Source organism: Arvicola amphibius, chromosome 1 (assembly GCF_903992535.2).
Source record: "Arvicola amphibius chromosome 1, mArvAmp1.2, whole genome shotgun sequence".
Taxonomy (NCBI): domain Eukaryota; kingdom Metazoa; phylum Chordata; class Mammalia; order Rodentia; family Cricetidae; genus Arvicola; species Arvicola amphibius.
The window spans coordinates 114,715,467-114,733,372 of NC_052047.1; the positions used below are offsets into that span (position 1 = coordinate 114,715,467).

The 17,906-nt window shown below is 46.5% G+C and overlaps 1 protein-coding gene across 7 annotated transcripts in view; it reads left to right on the forward strand.

Moving 5' to 3' along the window:
* The window catches only part of Tead1 (TEA domain transcription factor 1), a 225,217-nt gene that overhangs the window by 202,013 nt on the left and 5,298 nt on the right, over positions 1 to 17,906 (forward strand). For all 7 annotated transcript variants that reach the window (XM_038318641.1, XM_038318679.1, XM_038318623.1 and 4 more), the window contains 3 exons: positions 500 to 673; positions 14,253 to 14,393; positions 17,269 to 17,421. In XM_038318641.1, the coding sequence (XP_038174569.1) occupies positions 500 to 673; positions 14,253 to 14,393; positions 17,269 to 17,421 (468 nt within the window). The remainder of the gene's footprint in view (positions 1 to 499; positions 674 to 14,252; positions 14,394 to 17,268; positions 17,422 to 17,906) is intronic.

Below are 17,906 nucleotides of genomic sequence, written 5' to 3' on the forward strand. Positions count from 1 at the left end.
CTGCCTGCACTTTGCCCTCAGCTGTGTTGACCTGCCCTTCCATATGGAAGTTTTATGTGGCTTCCTATGGTAGAAGTCATATGGTTGAGTCCAGAGGCTCAACACTCTTGTTTCTGCCAGAAGGAAGGGAGTATGTCTTTGGAGAGCTGGTGCTGAAAGTGCACTGTGGGTGGTCCTCATAGGATCTGTAATCATCTGAGGTTTGTGCTGCGGATAAGGAGCTGCAGCAGGTGTGACGGCACTGTCAGGTGAGCCAGGTGAAACTTGGTTTGGTGGTTGACGTTGCTGTGGTGTCTTAGTGTACCCGGGGAGCCTTCCTGAGGCCTTTCAGAAGCTACGCGGCCTTGCCCGGCAGTGAGAATGGTTGTTTTCCTCTGTGCTCTAAAGTATCTTTCCAGAGGTAGCATTTCAAGATTCCCTCTCATTCTCCAGTTCACGCAGGTGAGTCCTGTTCTCTGAAAGCATTTGTAATGGGAATGTCTCCGTTGGTTTCTTGCAGTACAACAAACACCTCTTCGTGCACATTGGGCATGCCAACCATTCTTACAGTGACCCGTTGCTTGAATCTGTGGACATCCGTCAGATATACGACAAGTTTCCTGAAAAGAAAGGTGGCCTGAAGGAACTGTTTGGAAAAGGCCCTCAGAACGCCTTCTTCCTCGTAAAATTCTGGGTGAGTAGACAAAGTGATTTCACTGGTTCCTGTGAGTGAGCGAGCGAGCGAGCGCTGTACAGCCAGCTGTGGCTCCAGAGTGATGGGGTAGGTGGCTTCTTCATGGGGTGGCTCAGAGGTGGCTGGAGTCACAGTGCAATACTTGAGACACTGCTCCCTTTCTGCTGCATTTCACCCCATTAAGCCAAGTGAACCTTGACTTTGACTGGAGCATGGAACCTGGAGTCAGGATGAGGATAGAGTTTTGTGCCTCAAGATTTTCAAAGTGTCAGAGAAGATACAGAATATCTGCTTCATTCCTGGGCTAGGGCGATGGCTCAGTCAGTAAAGAGTTAGCCACACCAACACAGGGATCTGCGTGCAATCTCCCACACCCATGGCAAAGAGCCAGGTGTGGTAGCAGGCTCCTGTCATCCCAGTACTGAGGAGGCAGAGATGGAAGGGTCGCTGGACTTCACTGGCAAGCCAGAGTAGCCTGCCTAGTGAGCTGAGGGACCTTTGGTCTGTATACACCAAAAAAGCAAGCGGGTATTTCTTCTTCTTCTTTTTTTTTTTTCCAAGACAGGGCTTCTCTGCAGCTTTTTTAGAGCCTGTCCTGGACCTAGCTCTTGTAGACCAGGCTGGCCTCGAACTCACAGAGATCCGCCTGCCTCTGCCTCCCGAGTGCTGGGATTAAAGGCGTGCGCCACCACCACCCGGCAAGTGGGTATTTCTTTCCTGCTTTCACAGGACACGGCCACTCGAATTGCCCTTGGTGCTTGGTCTTATGATGGGCCTTCACCTCGGAAAGATACTCTTTGTCCCTTCCCCCAGTGGCCAAGTGTGCGCCAGCGGCCTGCTGATAGAGCGGTGGGGGCTGAGTGTGCGCACAGGAGACAAGCCACGAGCAACGAGAGTTGGCTAGCCCCCAGTCTATGAAGAAGCTTCAAGTGTTTGTGTCCTTCAGTGTGTCCTTCTAGGTCTTCAATGACCAGTTTCCAAAGGGCTTTCCTCCTGGGCTTTGCAGGTCCCTTGGACCTGTGTACCCACACCCCCTTCATACTCATCCAGAGACCATTGTCTTTCCTCTTCTGTCCCCAAGCCAGCTACTTCCTCTCAGCACTGAAGCAGAGCGTTGATTTCCCCCACCCCTGACTCCTGTTTCATTTTGTGGTTAATCAGTTCCCATGCTGGGTCATAATTATTGGGATGTGTATTCAGCTCCCCTCTGGACTCCGCCTGCCCCCAGGGGACCGCATTCACTGAGTGGCTTCCGTTTATTGAGTGCCTGCTGTGTGCTAGGCGTGGGCTAAGTGCTTTACATGGATTTCATGTTGTAAGTGGAATTTGTCTCATATCCAGCTAAGAAGGCAAGCCTGGAGATGACAAAGGATGAACCGCTTCAGGCTGGGGACCTGGCGCTTGAAATCAGAGCTGTCAATTTCAGTACACCTCCCCGTGCCCAGGCAGCTTAACCCGCGGGCCACAGAGTTTGTCATCCTAAGACTCTCCATATTTATGACACCAAGCATGTATCCTAGGGAAGACAGCCTACCCAATATGGAAACAAACAGGTGGATGAGAGGAAAATGTATGTTTTAAATTCCTTGGGGGAATTTGCATATTTTATTTATTCAACTTTTCCATCCTTCCTTGGTGACTAGGTTATACTGATTATGCCGTCAGCATTCAAACCTGGATGGATGCGGCCAGCGTTAACACTCAGGGCAGCCTGAGAATGCTGCCCACGCCGCTTTTCTGAGCTGGCGGCTGTTGTAGAGACCTGTGTGCCACCACTGCCCAGCCTAATTTTGATTTCTTGTTGAAGAAAAATCGGTGTAATCACCTGAATATTACAAATGTCTCACCCTTTTTTGGGGGAGGCAGATTCTCCGTTTGTAACCCAGGCTGGCCTCAAAGAGATCAGACTGCCTGTGCCCCAAAGTGCACAACTTGAAGATGTGCACCAGCACCCTGGGGCCCCATCTTACTACTATAAAAAGTATAGGCGAGCTTAGCCAGGCCTTGGTGGTGAGGCAGAGGCTGGTGGATCTCTGAATTTGAGACCAGTCTAGTCTCCAGAGAGATACATGTCAGCCAGGGTTATACAGAAAACAACGTGTTTTGAAAAGCAAATAAAAAAATCATCCCCCCCCACAAATGATCTGTATGCATGTTTAAAGTTTAAAAGGTGTGTATTAGCATAAATGTATTTTGTGAGGCTACTATAAGGTAAGATAAAAACTGTCTGTAGTACAGAAAATAGACAACAGCTATGAAACAAAAGCTGTGTTATAAGCCGAAGAATGGTCCTCGAGTCAAGTTTGACAGTCCTATTGTCAGAGGTAGGAAGTGGGTTGTTTGTCCAAGTTAATAAGAAATTATAAGATGATTAGAAGAAACCACTTTTACTACTTTCAAATTAAACAGCAACCGTGGGTTTTAATGATGATACGATTTTTCATAATTAACATTTTGTTTGAGTGTAAATTTACATAGAAGGTGCGTGTTTTGTTTTTTGACTTTGCTTCCAGCATTACTCCTTTTACCTGGTGGATGAGCTGCCTTCCCTGAGGGTTCTGCCTTCCCTTGGGTTCTGCCTCTCCCGGTACTGTCTCCTGATAAGGAGGCCTAGCCTGCACATGTGTGGCTGGCGGCATGCAGGCTTAGACTGGTACTCTCGGAGCCCGGATTCTTATCTGTTCTATTCAGATTTATAGGATTAAAATTGAGCACTTCCATGAATATGATAGAAAACGTGACTCATTCAGCACCGCTGTTGGGAGTCCTTAACCTTTCCGATGAAATTCGCGGGGAACTGTTAGAACAGAGGAGAGAACGGCAGTTTCCATCAGGCTGCAGTTTGGAGTCTCACTGGCTTCTGTAATGATTTGGTGAGGATGGGTTGCGCTCTTAGCATCTCCATCCTTGGGTATCAGCAGGTGCGTGACGTCGAAGGTGCTTCAGAAGGTTTAACGCTCCCTTTGAAACGGCTTTTATATTAGCAATTCATTTAGCGGATTCTCCTCTTAGTGAATTCGGTAAATTACAACAGAGACCCCCGTGCCCAGCCGTGCTCCCTTTTGCCTTTTTCTCAAACCAGGAAGGCTCTTAATTTGCTCATTTGATTGCTGTTGAAATTCCATTTTCAGAGTGTCTGACCTGGGTTCAGTAAGGCAAGACAACCTGAGGTGTTTTCTATGGAAAAAAATAGCTCTGCTGCCATTTCACAGCCCACAGCCAAAGCAGATGACAGAACCCGGACCACCAGTATGGTGGCTGCAGGCCATGAAAGCTTAAGCTCACATTGCCCAAGTGAGCTGGGCTGGGCAGACTTAAGCCAGGTCTTTATGGAGGAAATTAAGGGTTTAACCAAATAAGGAATGTAGACGGAGCTGGTATCTTTGAGGGGAATCTCAGCCTTCTACTTTCAGTCCTAATAGTGCGTGAGTATCAAGAATTCTAGCGTCAAATACTCGTGGAAAGAAGCTGCGTTTTCACCTTACAACCACAGACTGTCTAGAATAAATAGCGTTTAGTGAAGCCTTATTCTTAAACTTAATTAATTAAGTAATATAACATTGTGGCTGGGGGCTGGAGAGATGGCTCTTCTCCTGAGAGAGCCTGCTGTTCCTACAGAGAACCAGGGTTCAGACCACAGCACCCACAGCAGGTGGCTCACAACCATCTGTAACTCCAGCTCCAGGGATCTGACCCCCCCCCCCTTCTAGGCTGTGAGGGCACCTGGGCACATTATGTGTACACACACACACACACACACACACTAAATCTGCATACATGTGCATATACACATATAAATAAAATCTTTTTATATTTTTGAGAAGGAAGCCTTACCTGGCTAGCTGGCCTGGAATTCATTATATAGACCAGGCTGACCCTGCACTCACAGAAATCCCCCTAACCTGCCCCAATTGCTGGGAATAAAGGTCAACCCAAAATACAACAAATCTTTTAAAAATTTGTATTTGTACATATATGTATCTTATTGCCAGGAATAAAATTTTTCAATGTACATTTAATATTTTGTTTTCTTTCCAAATCATTATAAATGGTTATATTCTAGGAACTAAGATATATATTACCTGTATTCTTGATAATACTTTTCCCTGTAATGTTCTTGGAATTATATGCACTATGAATAACAGTATGTTTGTTCTCATTTAATTTACATGTTTACCTTTTTTGAGCTTCAGCTTTTAAGTCAGACTCTTGCCTTGTAGCCTTGGCTGTACTAGAACTCACCTTGTAGATCAGGCTGGCCTTAAACTCATAAAGATCTACCTTCTTCTGTCTTCCAAGTGTTGGGATTAAAGGTGTGCACCACCATGCCTGAATAATATTTTTTTTAAGGAATTAAGAAGCAAGGTTAGAGGCTGGAGAGGTGGCTCAGAGGTTAACAGCACTTGCTGCTCTTCTCCAGAGATCCTAAGTTTAATTCCCAGCAACCACATGGTGGCTCACAACCATCTATGATAAGATCCAGAGTCTTCTTCTGGTGGGCAAGGATACATGCAGGCAGAACACTGTATTAGATACATAGATAATCAGAGAGAGAGAGAAAGAGAGGGGGAGGGAGAGAGGGAGAGAGGGAGGAAGGGAGGGAGAGAGGGGGGGAGGGAGGGAGAGGGAGAGAGGGAGAGGAGAGAGAGAGAGAATGAAAAATAACAAGGTTAATTTACTAGCCATACAGATGTGAGAGAATTTTATGAACCAGGGAAAAGGTAAGCAAGTTATCTTGCATGGGGGCACCCTCCAGAATCTACCCAGAATTTCTTCATTTGGGAATTGCCTTGACCACATTGGGAGAATCCCTCTGCCAGCTGGCTGGCCAGCCCTCAACAGCTTTCTTTCCTGGGTCCAGGGTACAGCCATTCCCGTGTGTGGCTATTTAAACATTGCTGCTGTCTGAGGAGAGCTGGCACTGAACAGGGAGCACTGCCCTTCTCACACTTGTTTTGATTTTTGAAGTTGTTTGTAGTTGCAGCGCATCGTGTTAACTAAGCAGACTGTCTACCACTGAGCTGCACTCCCAGCCCCAGGCACTAGCTGCTTAAAACTGAGCTTAGACCCTTAGCCACAGAGGAACCCTCTGATTGGTTGTGTGTTGACAGAGATCCAGTGTCAACTCTGCCCCCTTCAACATTTCAAAGTAGGCTGTAGACAGGGCTTGGGAGTTAAAAACGTACTCTGCTTTTCTGCACCTACCTGTAGCTCCAGCTCCTCTGGCTCAAACACCCCTGGCTCCCCCAAAACACACAGGCACACAAATACATAATTGAAAAATAATAAAAATTAAAATCTTTTGAAAGTAGTGCAAGTTAGTTACAAGTGGTCCAAACAGATAAAGGAATACAGTTTAAAATATGAGGCAGCCTTGACCCAGTTACCTGTCAGCCAAGTCTGTGAGCATCGTGCATGGCTACTCAATAGGTATCCTCACCCCACAGCTCCACCCCTGGCCCCACCCCACCCCAGAGGTTTATGTTTCCTTACATAAGTCGGAATTTGAGGATAAGCCTTATTTTTTGTTCATTTTAGTAAAGATGACTGCTTAGCATTAGTAGAATTACTGGATTTGTAACTAACCTGTGCAAGCTTCCCACTTAAATTTCAGTGGAAGTGTCTAAGATCGTTGGGACATTCGCGGACCAAAGTACCGTGTGATGTTTATTTGCCATGCAGATATTACTGGGTGGCTCGTAGCATCTTTACATATAATTGTTATTTCACTGTGTGTGATTGGTTGCCTGGTGGTTGTTGTTTATTTTAAAAAGACATTTCAGGTATGGAAACTCCAGTCCAGAATTCCTTGGAAAGCAGCGGCCTTCATACCCCTGATGAATCAACGGGGTCAGGCTCTGCCAGGCACTCAGGACTCATTGCCTAACTTGGTTGGAAGGTACTGGCCTGAGACCCTGAGTCTGTAGTCTATGGTGCTTCTTACCTGGCCTGTGGGTGATATTAATTGCATTTTTGGTAATGAATGCTGGTATTGGTGGGAAATTTGCAATGCAAACACACAGCCTTTTCAAACCAGGCATATTGTAATTAGAGCAAGCTTTTAAGAGTCTTTGAAGTACTAAATGTTTATGAAATTCAAATAGGGGTGTGTAATCTGCACAATAAAGGGGCCCTGGTGGTGTTTTTAAAAATCGCCTATTTTGTGGATGTAAATATATGGCATAATTAGCGGAAAGTAACTCGAAGGGCTGAGCCGGCCCAGTTTATTCCTGTTATTATTTAAAACAGCTGTGGCCAGAGAGCCGCCTCTGTTTCAGTTGTGCTGGGCAGGGGCACAATGGCTCCAGTGAATGGAAACACTCAGGGACCCACTTCCCTGCAGGCAGCTCCTTCCTTGTCCCCAGAGGAAGCCTGTCTAACTGGAGAGGTGCTCAGCTTCGCTCCAGCCTCTCCTGCCCAGACCCTGATGGCTTCAGGGGTCTGGGCCAAAGTACAGACGCATGCAAATGAAGCAGGCTGGGAGGACTCTGGGGCTGCCAGTTTTCTCCAGACCCACCTTTTCACCCCCCAGATAGGCTCAGTCTCTTAGGGCTCTTTTGCCTTGTACAGAGCAATTGTCCTTTGGCGCCTGTGGGAGCAGCTGGGAAGCCCGCAAGGCGTACTCTGCCTCACCATGTGGCAGGTCTGGATAGCCGCCCGCAGCAGACAGGGCCCAGCTCCCAGTGCTGCCTGCCAAGCAGCCAGATGCTGCCATTGGGAAGAAATTGCTTCACAATTTGAAATCTTGGTCCTTTGATCATGGCTCAGAGAGGATGCAGAGGAGAGATTCAAAGCGGTAGTTTGAAAACTGCCCATCCATCAGTGCCTATTACCCTGACTCTTGCAGAGACGGTCTGAGGTGGTTTTCATTTGTGCAAGCTCATAATTCCTCCCCAGCCCTTCTGCACACTCAAGAATGATGGGAGAGAAGTAGGAAGTGTCTATAGCTTGCCCCGTCCCTTCATGTCCCTACCTAGGGGTTCTCTCCTACCCGTGGTCCAGCAAGCTGCGACACAGCCAAGTAACCTTGCTGTGTGGACTTCCAGTTCTCAGTCTTCATTGGCAACATGGGGCTTTATCTCCATTGCGCTAAAAATAAAATGCTCAGGTTCCCCTCGTGGCCCGACAGCGATCCCAGGCAGGGAGCCCCATGGCAGGTGAGACAGAGACTAATACAGCACCAAATGTTATGGTTTAGATAAAATGCCGCAGTTCCCTGAGTGGTGTAGTATTAGGTCACAAGACCATGGTGGGCCACAAAGGCGGCAGGTGAGAGACAGAGATCTATTAGGCATGCTGCTATGCAGAGAAAGTGGGTACTTATTTAGTGAGTCATGGAGGGGAAAGGGAAAGGAGGGAGAGGGAGAGAGAGGGGGGGGGAGTCGGGAAAGGGAGAAAAGCAGAAACTTCGGGAGAGAGATGGAAAAGGAAAAGGAAGATGGTCTCAGGCTGGAAATGGTTGGCAGATGGGGGCTGGGGGTAATGGGCGGGGCTTATCTTTTAAAGGGACAGGACAGACCATTACAATCTCCTGTTCCTTTGCCCCTATAGTGGGTTTTCCAGAAGCCAGTTTTTGCAAGGACAGTTGCTCTGTTTTTGGCCTAGTCCTTTACCCTGTCCCCTTCTTAACTGTCTGGATCTCACATACGTGGACTAAACTTCATGTTTTCAAAGATGAAGTCTAGTCTTGGTAGACTTTTAATGTTCACCCAAAATGGGGACAATTTTTAAATGAATGAATGAATGAAGGCCATGAGAGCTAACATAGCCTTGAATAAATAGGCCAGTTGAACAAAAGGACAGTGGGTAGAAACCATGCCATACAGGGTCTCATGTAGCAAAGGCGGCCTGGAGCTCCTGATCTACCTGCCCCTACATCCAGATGTGTAGATTGCAGGCCCGTACCAGCATTCCTGGCTGCAGCACTCTTAAGCAATCCTGAGTGCTGAAAATTGAACCCAGATCCCCATGCATGCTGGTCAGGCTCTCTCCCAGCTGGGCCCATCCCTAGCCCCAGGAGCACTTTGTGGTGGTCTGTTTTTGTTGTTATTTCTTTGATTTGCCTTTGAAATCTGCTCTTGCCCCCACCCTGCTTTCTAGAACTTGCCTGCAAATAGATCTTGGAATCTTTAATCCACTCAAAGTATGTTAGTGAATATAGTTGGACTTTCCTTTGGGGGACTCCCAGTCCCCAAATCACAACACAGAGACTTCATATAAATTATGCAAACTTGACCTTTAACTTAGACTTGTCTGTCCCCAGCTAGCTCTTATAACTTAAATTAACCAGTTTTTTATTAATCTTCATCCTGCCATGTGGCTTTTTTTCCTTTCCACTATTCTGTATGTCCAACTTGGTCCAAGTTTCCCTGTTGTTTCTGCCTCTCTTCTTCCCAGAGTCCTCTCTCTCTTCCTGAAGTCTTGCCTAGTCTCCCCAGTCTTGCTATTGGCCATTTAGCTCTTTATTAAACTAGTCAGAAGGTACCTTGGGCAGAAATACACCTTTACAGTGTAAACAAATATTCCACAACAAATGGCTTCTTTTTTGTTGGCTTCCAGAGGGAATTCCATAATCTCTCTACTTGTGCCTTTGTGGAGAATTGGGGGGGAGGGGTTTGTACCTGTCTGAACAGTTACATCCAGTCTGCCAGGTATGATGTGAAACTCACAAATCAGGCAAGCATCCTGCCTGCCATTCACACACATGTGAATTAAAGCTAAACCTGGTGTCTTGATGGTTATCGTCATGTTTGTTTATTGCACTTGGTAAAGTCTTTATAGATGGGACTTCAGGCTCTGTCCTGGTCCATGTTTCAGTTGTGGGATTAACAGGACTGATGGCAGGTGCTGTTTAATAACTGTCTTTAGTACAGCACCTTTCAGCTTATGGCTGCATGGCACCTTGCAGCTTCCCGGTGCATTGGTGCGCACCCGTCCCTCACCGCACGGCAGCAGCTGTTGCTCATGTCATCTTCCCTAGTCAAAGATGAGAAATGTGAGGCCCTGCCGTCCATGCCATTGTTCAGACGGCAGAGATGAGGGAATGACAGGTGAAGCAGCATCCAAAATATCTGGACTAGGTAGACGGGAATCTAACGTGGGGGGGAGGCTTAATGAAAATAGATTTGTGGTTTGAGTCCTAGGATGGAGCCCACTGGAGAGACTAGGAGATAACAGGAGAGTTCCGCAGAACTCGAGAACATCAAATTGTCCTCTTCACCTGGAGAGCTGGGTGAACGTTACCAGAACAGTGATGCTGGGAAGTCAGGGTCCCCTCTTGGGTGCTTAGTCTCACTACAAGAGAATTTAAGAATAGACTAAATGGAGTGAGAGGGCAGTTCTTTCTAGACTTTAAAAGAAAATCCCCAGGGCAGACACAGTGCAGGTCTCAACACTGCTTTGAGGAGGAGGAAGAAGAGAAGGGTTTGGCAGGCATGCCGTTTGAGTTAGCTGCCATGGAGGTCAGCCAGCCACATGGCAGAGAGGCAAGAGCAGGGTGGGAGGGGAGCTTTAGAGGAAGCATACAGGAGCCCAGGGTGCATGAGGAAGCATGCTGAGAACAAGGAAAAAGAGGAAAAGGAAAGATGAGACTTTTCTGAGGAATTCAGGGAATGGGCAGGTTCATGGAGCCCTCGAGTGACTTGTGGCGCCAGTACACTGTGGCCCTGGGGCAGAAATTCTGGGAGAAAAGTTTATTATCTCATTAAAGCCTAATTATTGCTCCTTTAGTATGACTTGAGATGAATCTGCCTTCCAAGGAGTAAAACCATCTTCCTGAAGGACAGTCAGTTCCTTAGCCAGGTCCTAGACCCAGACCAGAGGTTCCATCCCTGAGTGAGACGCTTTTCTTCCTACTGGGCCTTAGGGTTAGGGCTAGGGCTAGGCAAAGTCGTGATGCCCCAGGGAATGGCATGTCTATCTGTGCGGTCTGTGACTATGTCACACTACCAGCATCCTCAGGGAGGAGGTCAAGTGGGAGGATAGCTTACATTTCTGACTGAGCTCAGTGTAATCATGGGGAAAGAGGAGTGAGAAGAGAGATAAGAAGGAACGGAAGTAGGAGCAACAGATGAGGGATTCAGGTATCCCTAGATGCTAGAAGTGACCAAGAAACAGATTTCCCTCAAAGTCTCCAAACCAGAGACAGCATTGCTAATCTATAACTTGGTTTAACCTGGTGAGACCCAGTAGGATTTCTGGTCACTTGAAGCACAAGATGAATTCATGTTTTAAGCCTCTAAATCTGTGACAGTTTGTTGGAGCAGCAGTAGAAACCACATTGAGAAGGAGCTGTGTGACCATTGACTGCCTCCTGCAGTACTAATGAAGAAATTCATGGAAACACTTAGACGTTAGGTAGCACGGACTGGGTGCTGTGAGTGGAGGAGAAAGAGTTGAACTCTGAGTGGGTCTCTCAGAAGGGCTGCCTCCTTGGGCTGCCTGGTACCCTCCCTTTTCAGAATCCACTCCACAGTCAACCTGTTTCAACAAGCTCAGGGTGCAGGATGTACTTCAAATCTGGTATGCAGTGAGAGAGTGTGGGTTTTCTTTCACTGTTTGTTGTATTTTTGTGGTTACTTCCTCTAAGAAAGCACCCTGTGGTTAGATTAAAAGCTGGCAGGAATGGTTTGAACCCCCCGAGAGCAGCATACCTTTTCTCCCTTTCTTACTTTTTTACCTTCAGGATTCCATGAGGTAGGTGTTTTGTTTTTCAAAGATTTGTGTATTTTATGTATAAGTATGTTTTGTCTGCCTGTACATCCACCTGTACACCAGAAGAGGTCGTCTGATCCCATGAAACTACAGTTACAGATGCTCGTGAGCCACCCCGTGTGTGTGCTGGGAATTCCACGCAGGACCCTGAAAGAGCAGTCAGTGCTCTTAACTGCTGAGCCAGCCCAAGTTAGCTGTCTTTCCACCCGAGTCTTTGGTTGTGGGGAGTCAGCAGGGTGGGTATGAGTTTCTGTGAGCCCCAGGCCCATCACAGCTGTCTCCTTCAGTCCTTGCATCCGTATGTTTTCCTTGCTGAGGGTTGGGGGTGTTCATTGACTTAAGTTTCCTTCAAAAATAGTTCCAATGCCTTCGGCTGACAGGTAATTCTCTTTCACATCCGTGCCTTCTGCCAGAACATCCCTAAAGGACATCCATGACACAGTCGATGACTGTGATTCTCTCTCATGTGCTGGGAGAACTTTGTAAAGCAGCTGTGATATTGCCAGATGGGTTATTTGCCATTCACCGGGGAAACCTTTCAAAAATCTAGACTCCAAAATTTACATCTCCAGTTTGAAGTTCTCTCAGAATTATTTTTGTTTTTCGAAATTTCTCTGTGTAGCCCTGGCTGTCCTGGAATTTGCTCTGTAGATCAGGCTGGCCTTGAACTTACAAAGATCCTCCTGCCTCTCTACTTCTTGAGTGCTGGGATTAAAAGTATGTTCCACCACTGCCTAGTTTGTTCCCTCAGAAAGTAAGAGAAACAAAAAACAAGAATCTGTCTATGCTAAGGTAACCAGGGCTTGTGAACCAGGAGAAATCACAGATAAAATGCCAGGAGCAGCAGCAGCATAGCACAGGGAGCTGCTCTTGAAGTAATACCTATGTAATGCACTGTGTAACTTAAATGCGCTGTGTTTCTGAGGATGACCTTGAACTTCTGGTTCTTCTCTGTTTACCTTGTGAGTGCCCAGCTGTTGAGGTGCATGCTTGGTAAGCATTCTGTCAACCGAACTACAGCCCAGCACCCTTGAAGTTTTTTTTTTCTTCTTTCTTGTTTCGTATGTCTGGGTGTTTGCTGCATTCACACTTGTTGTGGAATCTGTCTGCATACTACATGAGTCCCTGGTACTCAAGGAGGCTAGAAGAGGGCATCAGATTTTTTGGAATTGGAATCCAGACAGTTAAAAGCCACCAAGTGAGTGCTGCGAGTCAAACCCAGGTCCTTGGGAAAAGCAGACAGAGCTTTTAACCTTTAAAGGCTGAGCCATCCCTTCAAACATTTAATAATTGTCTTTTTTGATACCGAGTCTCATGTAGCTCTGGCTGGCCTTGAATTGGCTGTAGACCCAAGGTGGCCTCAGACTTTCTGCAATCCTCCTGCCTCAGCTTCCAGAGTGCTGAGATTACAGGCTGTGCCACCACACCTGACCAATAACTTCACTTTTCAGGATAAGTATAATGGTAGATCGTCTGCTCCAAGTGAAAGCTCATCAGCATATCTAAGTAGTACTAGACAGCAGTGACCCAGGGCAACGTAGACATGAATGTGATTCGGTGCAGGCTTAAGCTAAGAGGGTTTCTTGTCTGGGGGAATTGTCGGGAAATGGCAGGAACCATTTGTTTAGAACAGTCTTTCCATTATTGTCATGTCCTCACAGTTCTGAAGTAATTCTGCTGGTGAAATACCCCTCCAGATTGTTTGCTTAATTCCTAAATAATTAAGAAAATGATAAATTGGAATTTTGCTTTATATACACAGCACATACCTCCTTTAAATTAGCACTCGTAGCTGTGTTGCTAGCCTTTAGTAATGCACTCAGATGTGTTACAGACTCATTCCTGGAGTTGTTTGTGGCAGCTGTCTGCGCTGCACAGCTGCAGCGACAGCTTCAGCTTCAGCTGGGCGACCAGTGCCCCTCGGGCGGCCTCAACCACTGGTTTGTTTCCTCTAATGGGTTTGTAAATGAGTGACAGTCACGTAGTGATGGTGAGATTGAATGGACAGACTCAGCCACTGCCATCTTCTCCTCTTCTCTTTAGAGTTTGAAATTTTACATAGAGCTGAAATAGTGTTAGCACTGGACAAAGAAAGAGAGCTCCCAATCCACTCTTGTGGAATCTGAAAATGGCAGCCTCTCTGGGCGGCATCTTTCCCTTCTTGAAGCTCACAGGGAGGAAGAGTGAACAGTGATCACTGTCATCTGCTCTGCTGATGTCAGACCGTAGCTGCTATTCTAACTTGGTTGATATTTTCAGAATGTGTATTATTATTGACAAGTTATTGTGTGTATTTTAAGTAACTTGAGTAGCTGGGATTTAGCATCTTTGTAGGGTGATCGTTAGTCAGCCTTTCTTCTCTGGATGTGGTGGCTTCTTTACGGGCCTGGTTTTGCTTTTTCTTTTTAAGTCTCTCTCAAGATTGGCAGAGTACACAGTCAATTCATGCCCTACTTTTTTGTGCATTTTAGAAACTTACAGAATTTTTATTTCAAGTGTACGGTGCTGTTCCAGTTCTGAATGCTTGCTGTTAGCAGGTCCTCACAAGGAACAACTTTCCAGATATCTACCACTGCAGGGCTTAGTGCTGGAGTGCTTGCTTAGCATTCACGAGGCTCTGGCTGGGTTTAAACCCTGGCACGTGGGAACTGGGTATGGTGGCACATTCCTGTAAACACTTAGGAGGGGGAGACTGGCTATGCGGCAAGTTCCAGCCCTGCCTGGGAAGGAGGTGTCTTCCCATCAAGGTGGTGTCTGTAGAGAGGTCTCTCTTTCCCACTGCATAGCTGCTCAGTGGTTTACCCTGTTCTTTGTCACCAAGATCCTAGGATGAGAGAATTAACCTGCCCCCACTTCCTTCCAACAGGCGGACTTAAACTGCAATATCCAAGACGACGCCGGGGCTTTCTACGGTGTGAGCAGTCAGTACGAGAGCTCTGAAAACATGACGGTTACCTGCTCCACCAAAGTGTGCTCCTTTGGGAAACAAGTAGTAGAAAAAGTAGAGGTAGGTTGACCCCTGTCGGTGGGAAAGTCCTCTGGGTAACCGGCAGGCAGAGGGGTAGAGGACGGTGCTTTTTCAGGGCACCTTTCCTTCCACTTACGCCTTCTCCCTGACTCATTGGAAAGGTAGAACAGACTGGGTGGCACCTGAAAGCAGACAGGATGCCCTGTGTTTGCCTTCTCTGTGAGCAATGCTGGCCCAGCTGGCCAGTACTGGTCCTCTCTGTGTGAGGCCCCCTGGGGGGGTCTGATGCTTCCCCACTTCCTAGCTGCAGGCGGGGAGGGGGCAATGACGAAGATAGCTGAAGCTGCTTACTGCCCCCATCTAAAACCTGACAACCTTGAATTTGATTGCTATTTTTACTTTTTTTTTTATTTTAATTGTTTTAAGTTTAAATTTCAGCAGGCAGTGTTGACCCATGCTGTAATCCCAGCACTTGGGAAGCTGATGCATGAGACTCCCGAGGTCCAGGCCAGCCAGAGCTACTCAGAATGAACACAAACTCAAACATTCCATCCTGACATTAGGGAATAGCTATATTCATCTTGCATCTTTCATGCCCCCTTCTTTTACAAGCACTTTTGTCTTTCCAGGGTTAGTTGCTTTTGTGAATTAAGTTTGCAGGTGGCATCCCCCTTAACCCGCCTACTTCCCAGTGTCTTTTGCCCTACCCCCACCACCTGGAGAGTCAGGTTTTATTTGCAGCAGTTCTGGACTCTCAGGGCCAGGACCTAACCTGCCTGTGGCAAGACTCCAGCTTCCGACCAAGCTAGAGGGTATCTGGTAGGAGAGGGAGGGGCTTCAGAGCTTAGGCAGAGCCCTGTGGGTATGTGGCTGCCCTGGGGCCTTCAGAGCTCAGCTTGGGCTGTGTGAGAAGGACAGAAGGTAAAAAGGCAGGGAAGGGTACCGGTGGTTTGAGTCGATGGTAGATTTAATAGCGGTCATGAGCTTTGCTGAAACGGCTTCAGTGGGACTCCAGTAAGAGCTTCTAAATGGGATTTAGTGACTGTGTATTAAAGCTTAAAGAGGAGGGAAAGCCAGAGGTCACACTGTTTGCCAGCAGCAGTGACCAGAAAGTCCATTTTCAAGGGACAAATAGGGGATCATTGGAGATACAAGAGTAGACTGGAGAGACAGGAGATAGCAATTGGGAATCCCTAGCTTTAGGGATAATTTAAAACTGGGTGTGGGCAAAGAGCTAGCTGCCCTGACAGAGTAGCAGGAACACAAAATTAGGATAAGATTTGCGGGGTGAATATCAGTCAGTAAGATGGCTTAGTAGGTAAGGCGCTTTCTACCAAGACTTAAGGACCTGAGTTCAATTCTTATCACCCACTTGGTAGAGGAGAGAACTAACTCCTGTAGGTTGTCCTTTGACCTCTACAAGCATGCAAAATACATACATCCATCATACATGTAATGTGTGTGAAAATAGTTATACTTGTTAAATATTAATCTTTTTTCCAGCTGACTCTGTCCCTGTAGCACTCCTGAATATCCTAGCAGCTCTGGGTCCTGTCCCACCCTCTTTCTGTCTCTGTCCCACCTAGTACCCTGTGGCCTTAGTCACGGTGACTTTGTACCTGGGTTCTAGGGGCAGCTGAAACAAGTCTGTCTTACTATTCTTTTTCCGTCTTTGCTAAGCTAAGAACCAGTCTTCCTGTTTCCAAATGATGTGTACTTTATTTAGTGTAAAGAAAGACAAAGTTGGGGGCTGGAGAGATGGCTCAGAGGTTAAGAGCATTGCCTGCTTTTCCAAAGGTTCAATTCCCAGCAATCACATGGTGGCTCACAACCATCTGTAATGGGGTCTGGTGCCCTCTTCTGGCCTGCAGGCACACACACAGACAGAATATTGTATACATAATAAATAAATAAATATTTTTTAAAAAAAGACAAAGTTTGAGCACTATTGTTACATTTAAGATGATATATTAATAGTAAATCTATTTGCATTTCTGTCTCATTATAGGTATTTAATAGGATTTTATGATTTTATCATATTGATTTGTTCCTTGCCAATTCTGAATATTTTATGTTTTATGTCAGTTTTATGTTTCTAGAACAGATGAGACAGGCTTTGGGTTTTGGATCTTGATTTAAAGATCTGTATTAAGGGTTTGTCTTCAGAGCTGTGCACGGTGGTACAGGCCTTTAATCCCAGCAGGTTCAAGGCCAGCTTGATAAACACGTCTAGTTCCTGGCCAGCCCTAGCTGTGTAGAGGTGTAGAGAGACCTGTTTCAAAAGATCTGTTGCTGGGTGGTGGCGTAACACTTAGGCAGAGATGGGTGGATCTCTGTGAGTTCAAGGCCAGCCTGGTCTACAGAGTGAGTTCCAGGACAGCCAGGGCCGTTACACAGAGAAACCTTGTCTTGGGGTTGGGGCAGGAAGAATCTGTCTTCATAGTATCCATCACAGCAGATTGTCCTGTTTGACCCCAGTGGTTCTTCCCTTAGGGTCTTGAGTTCTCTGTGTATTCAGGCTTAGTGGTCACTTCTGCAGTCTCCTTCCTCCATGGTTGTTTGGGTCAGTGCTAGCGGTTGTATTTGGGGGAGAGGGGCAGAGTCATGTCCTCTAAGTTTGTGTTACCTAGAATTTTGTGAAGTACAGTGTGTGTGGCAACACACACACACACTTTTGCTAAAAAACAGACCAAATCCTTTAAAGGTTGCTCTCTGCAACATTTTTTAGACTTATAGAAAGATAGTAGATTCTGTATATAGCAGTGAAGGTAGGCTTTGTTTTTCACTAAGTAATCTACACAAGTAACAGCACATTAACAGATGATTCATTTTGAAAAGTGCGTGCTTTCAGAAGCAGCCATTCTCTGTGCTTTGAAGTGTAAAAAAAAATACTCAAACCTCTTTTCCCTTGCAGACGGAGTATGCAAGGTTCGAGAATGGCCGGTTTGTGTACCGAATAAACCGCTCACCAATGTGTGAATATATGATCAACTTCATCCACAAGCTCAAACATCTACCAGAGAAATATATGATGAACAGTGTTTTGGAAAACTTCACCATTTTATTGGTAATGTTGGTCTCTCTCCTGGTTTGCCACTGACAGTCTGTCCTGAGGCTTGCTGGGCACAGTGAGGGAGGTGTGTGTGGGAGGCAGTAAGGGTTCAGAAAGGGAACTTGGATAGCTCTCTGGTGGTCAAGCAACAACTGAATTACATGACCCAACCAGCAAACTTGGGCTGTACTGGGGTTTGGGTTCAAAGACAGATCCACCTGTTACCTGAATCCAGAGCAGAGACAATAAGAAATGATGGCCCAGGCTCCTCTGCACCATGACTGCCGAGTTGAGAGAAGTTGCCCCAATGCCTTGATTCTGGATCAGTTGCCAGAGTCAGAGGCTCTTGTCCTCAAAACATGTTCATAAAATATGCTGTAATAGCTTTCAACCGGAAAGTCAGAATGCCAAACTAAAACAGAACAGTTTTCCTAAGGGGCTGACGAGGCCATCTGTGGTGGGACGGCACTCTGAATGGCTTCCGCGTTGTTCTGTGACTG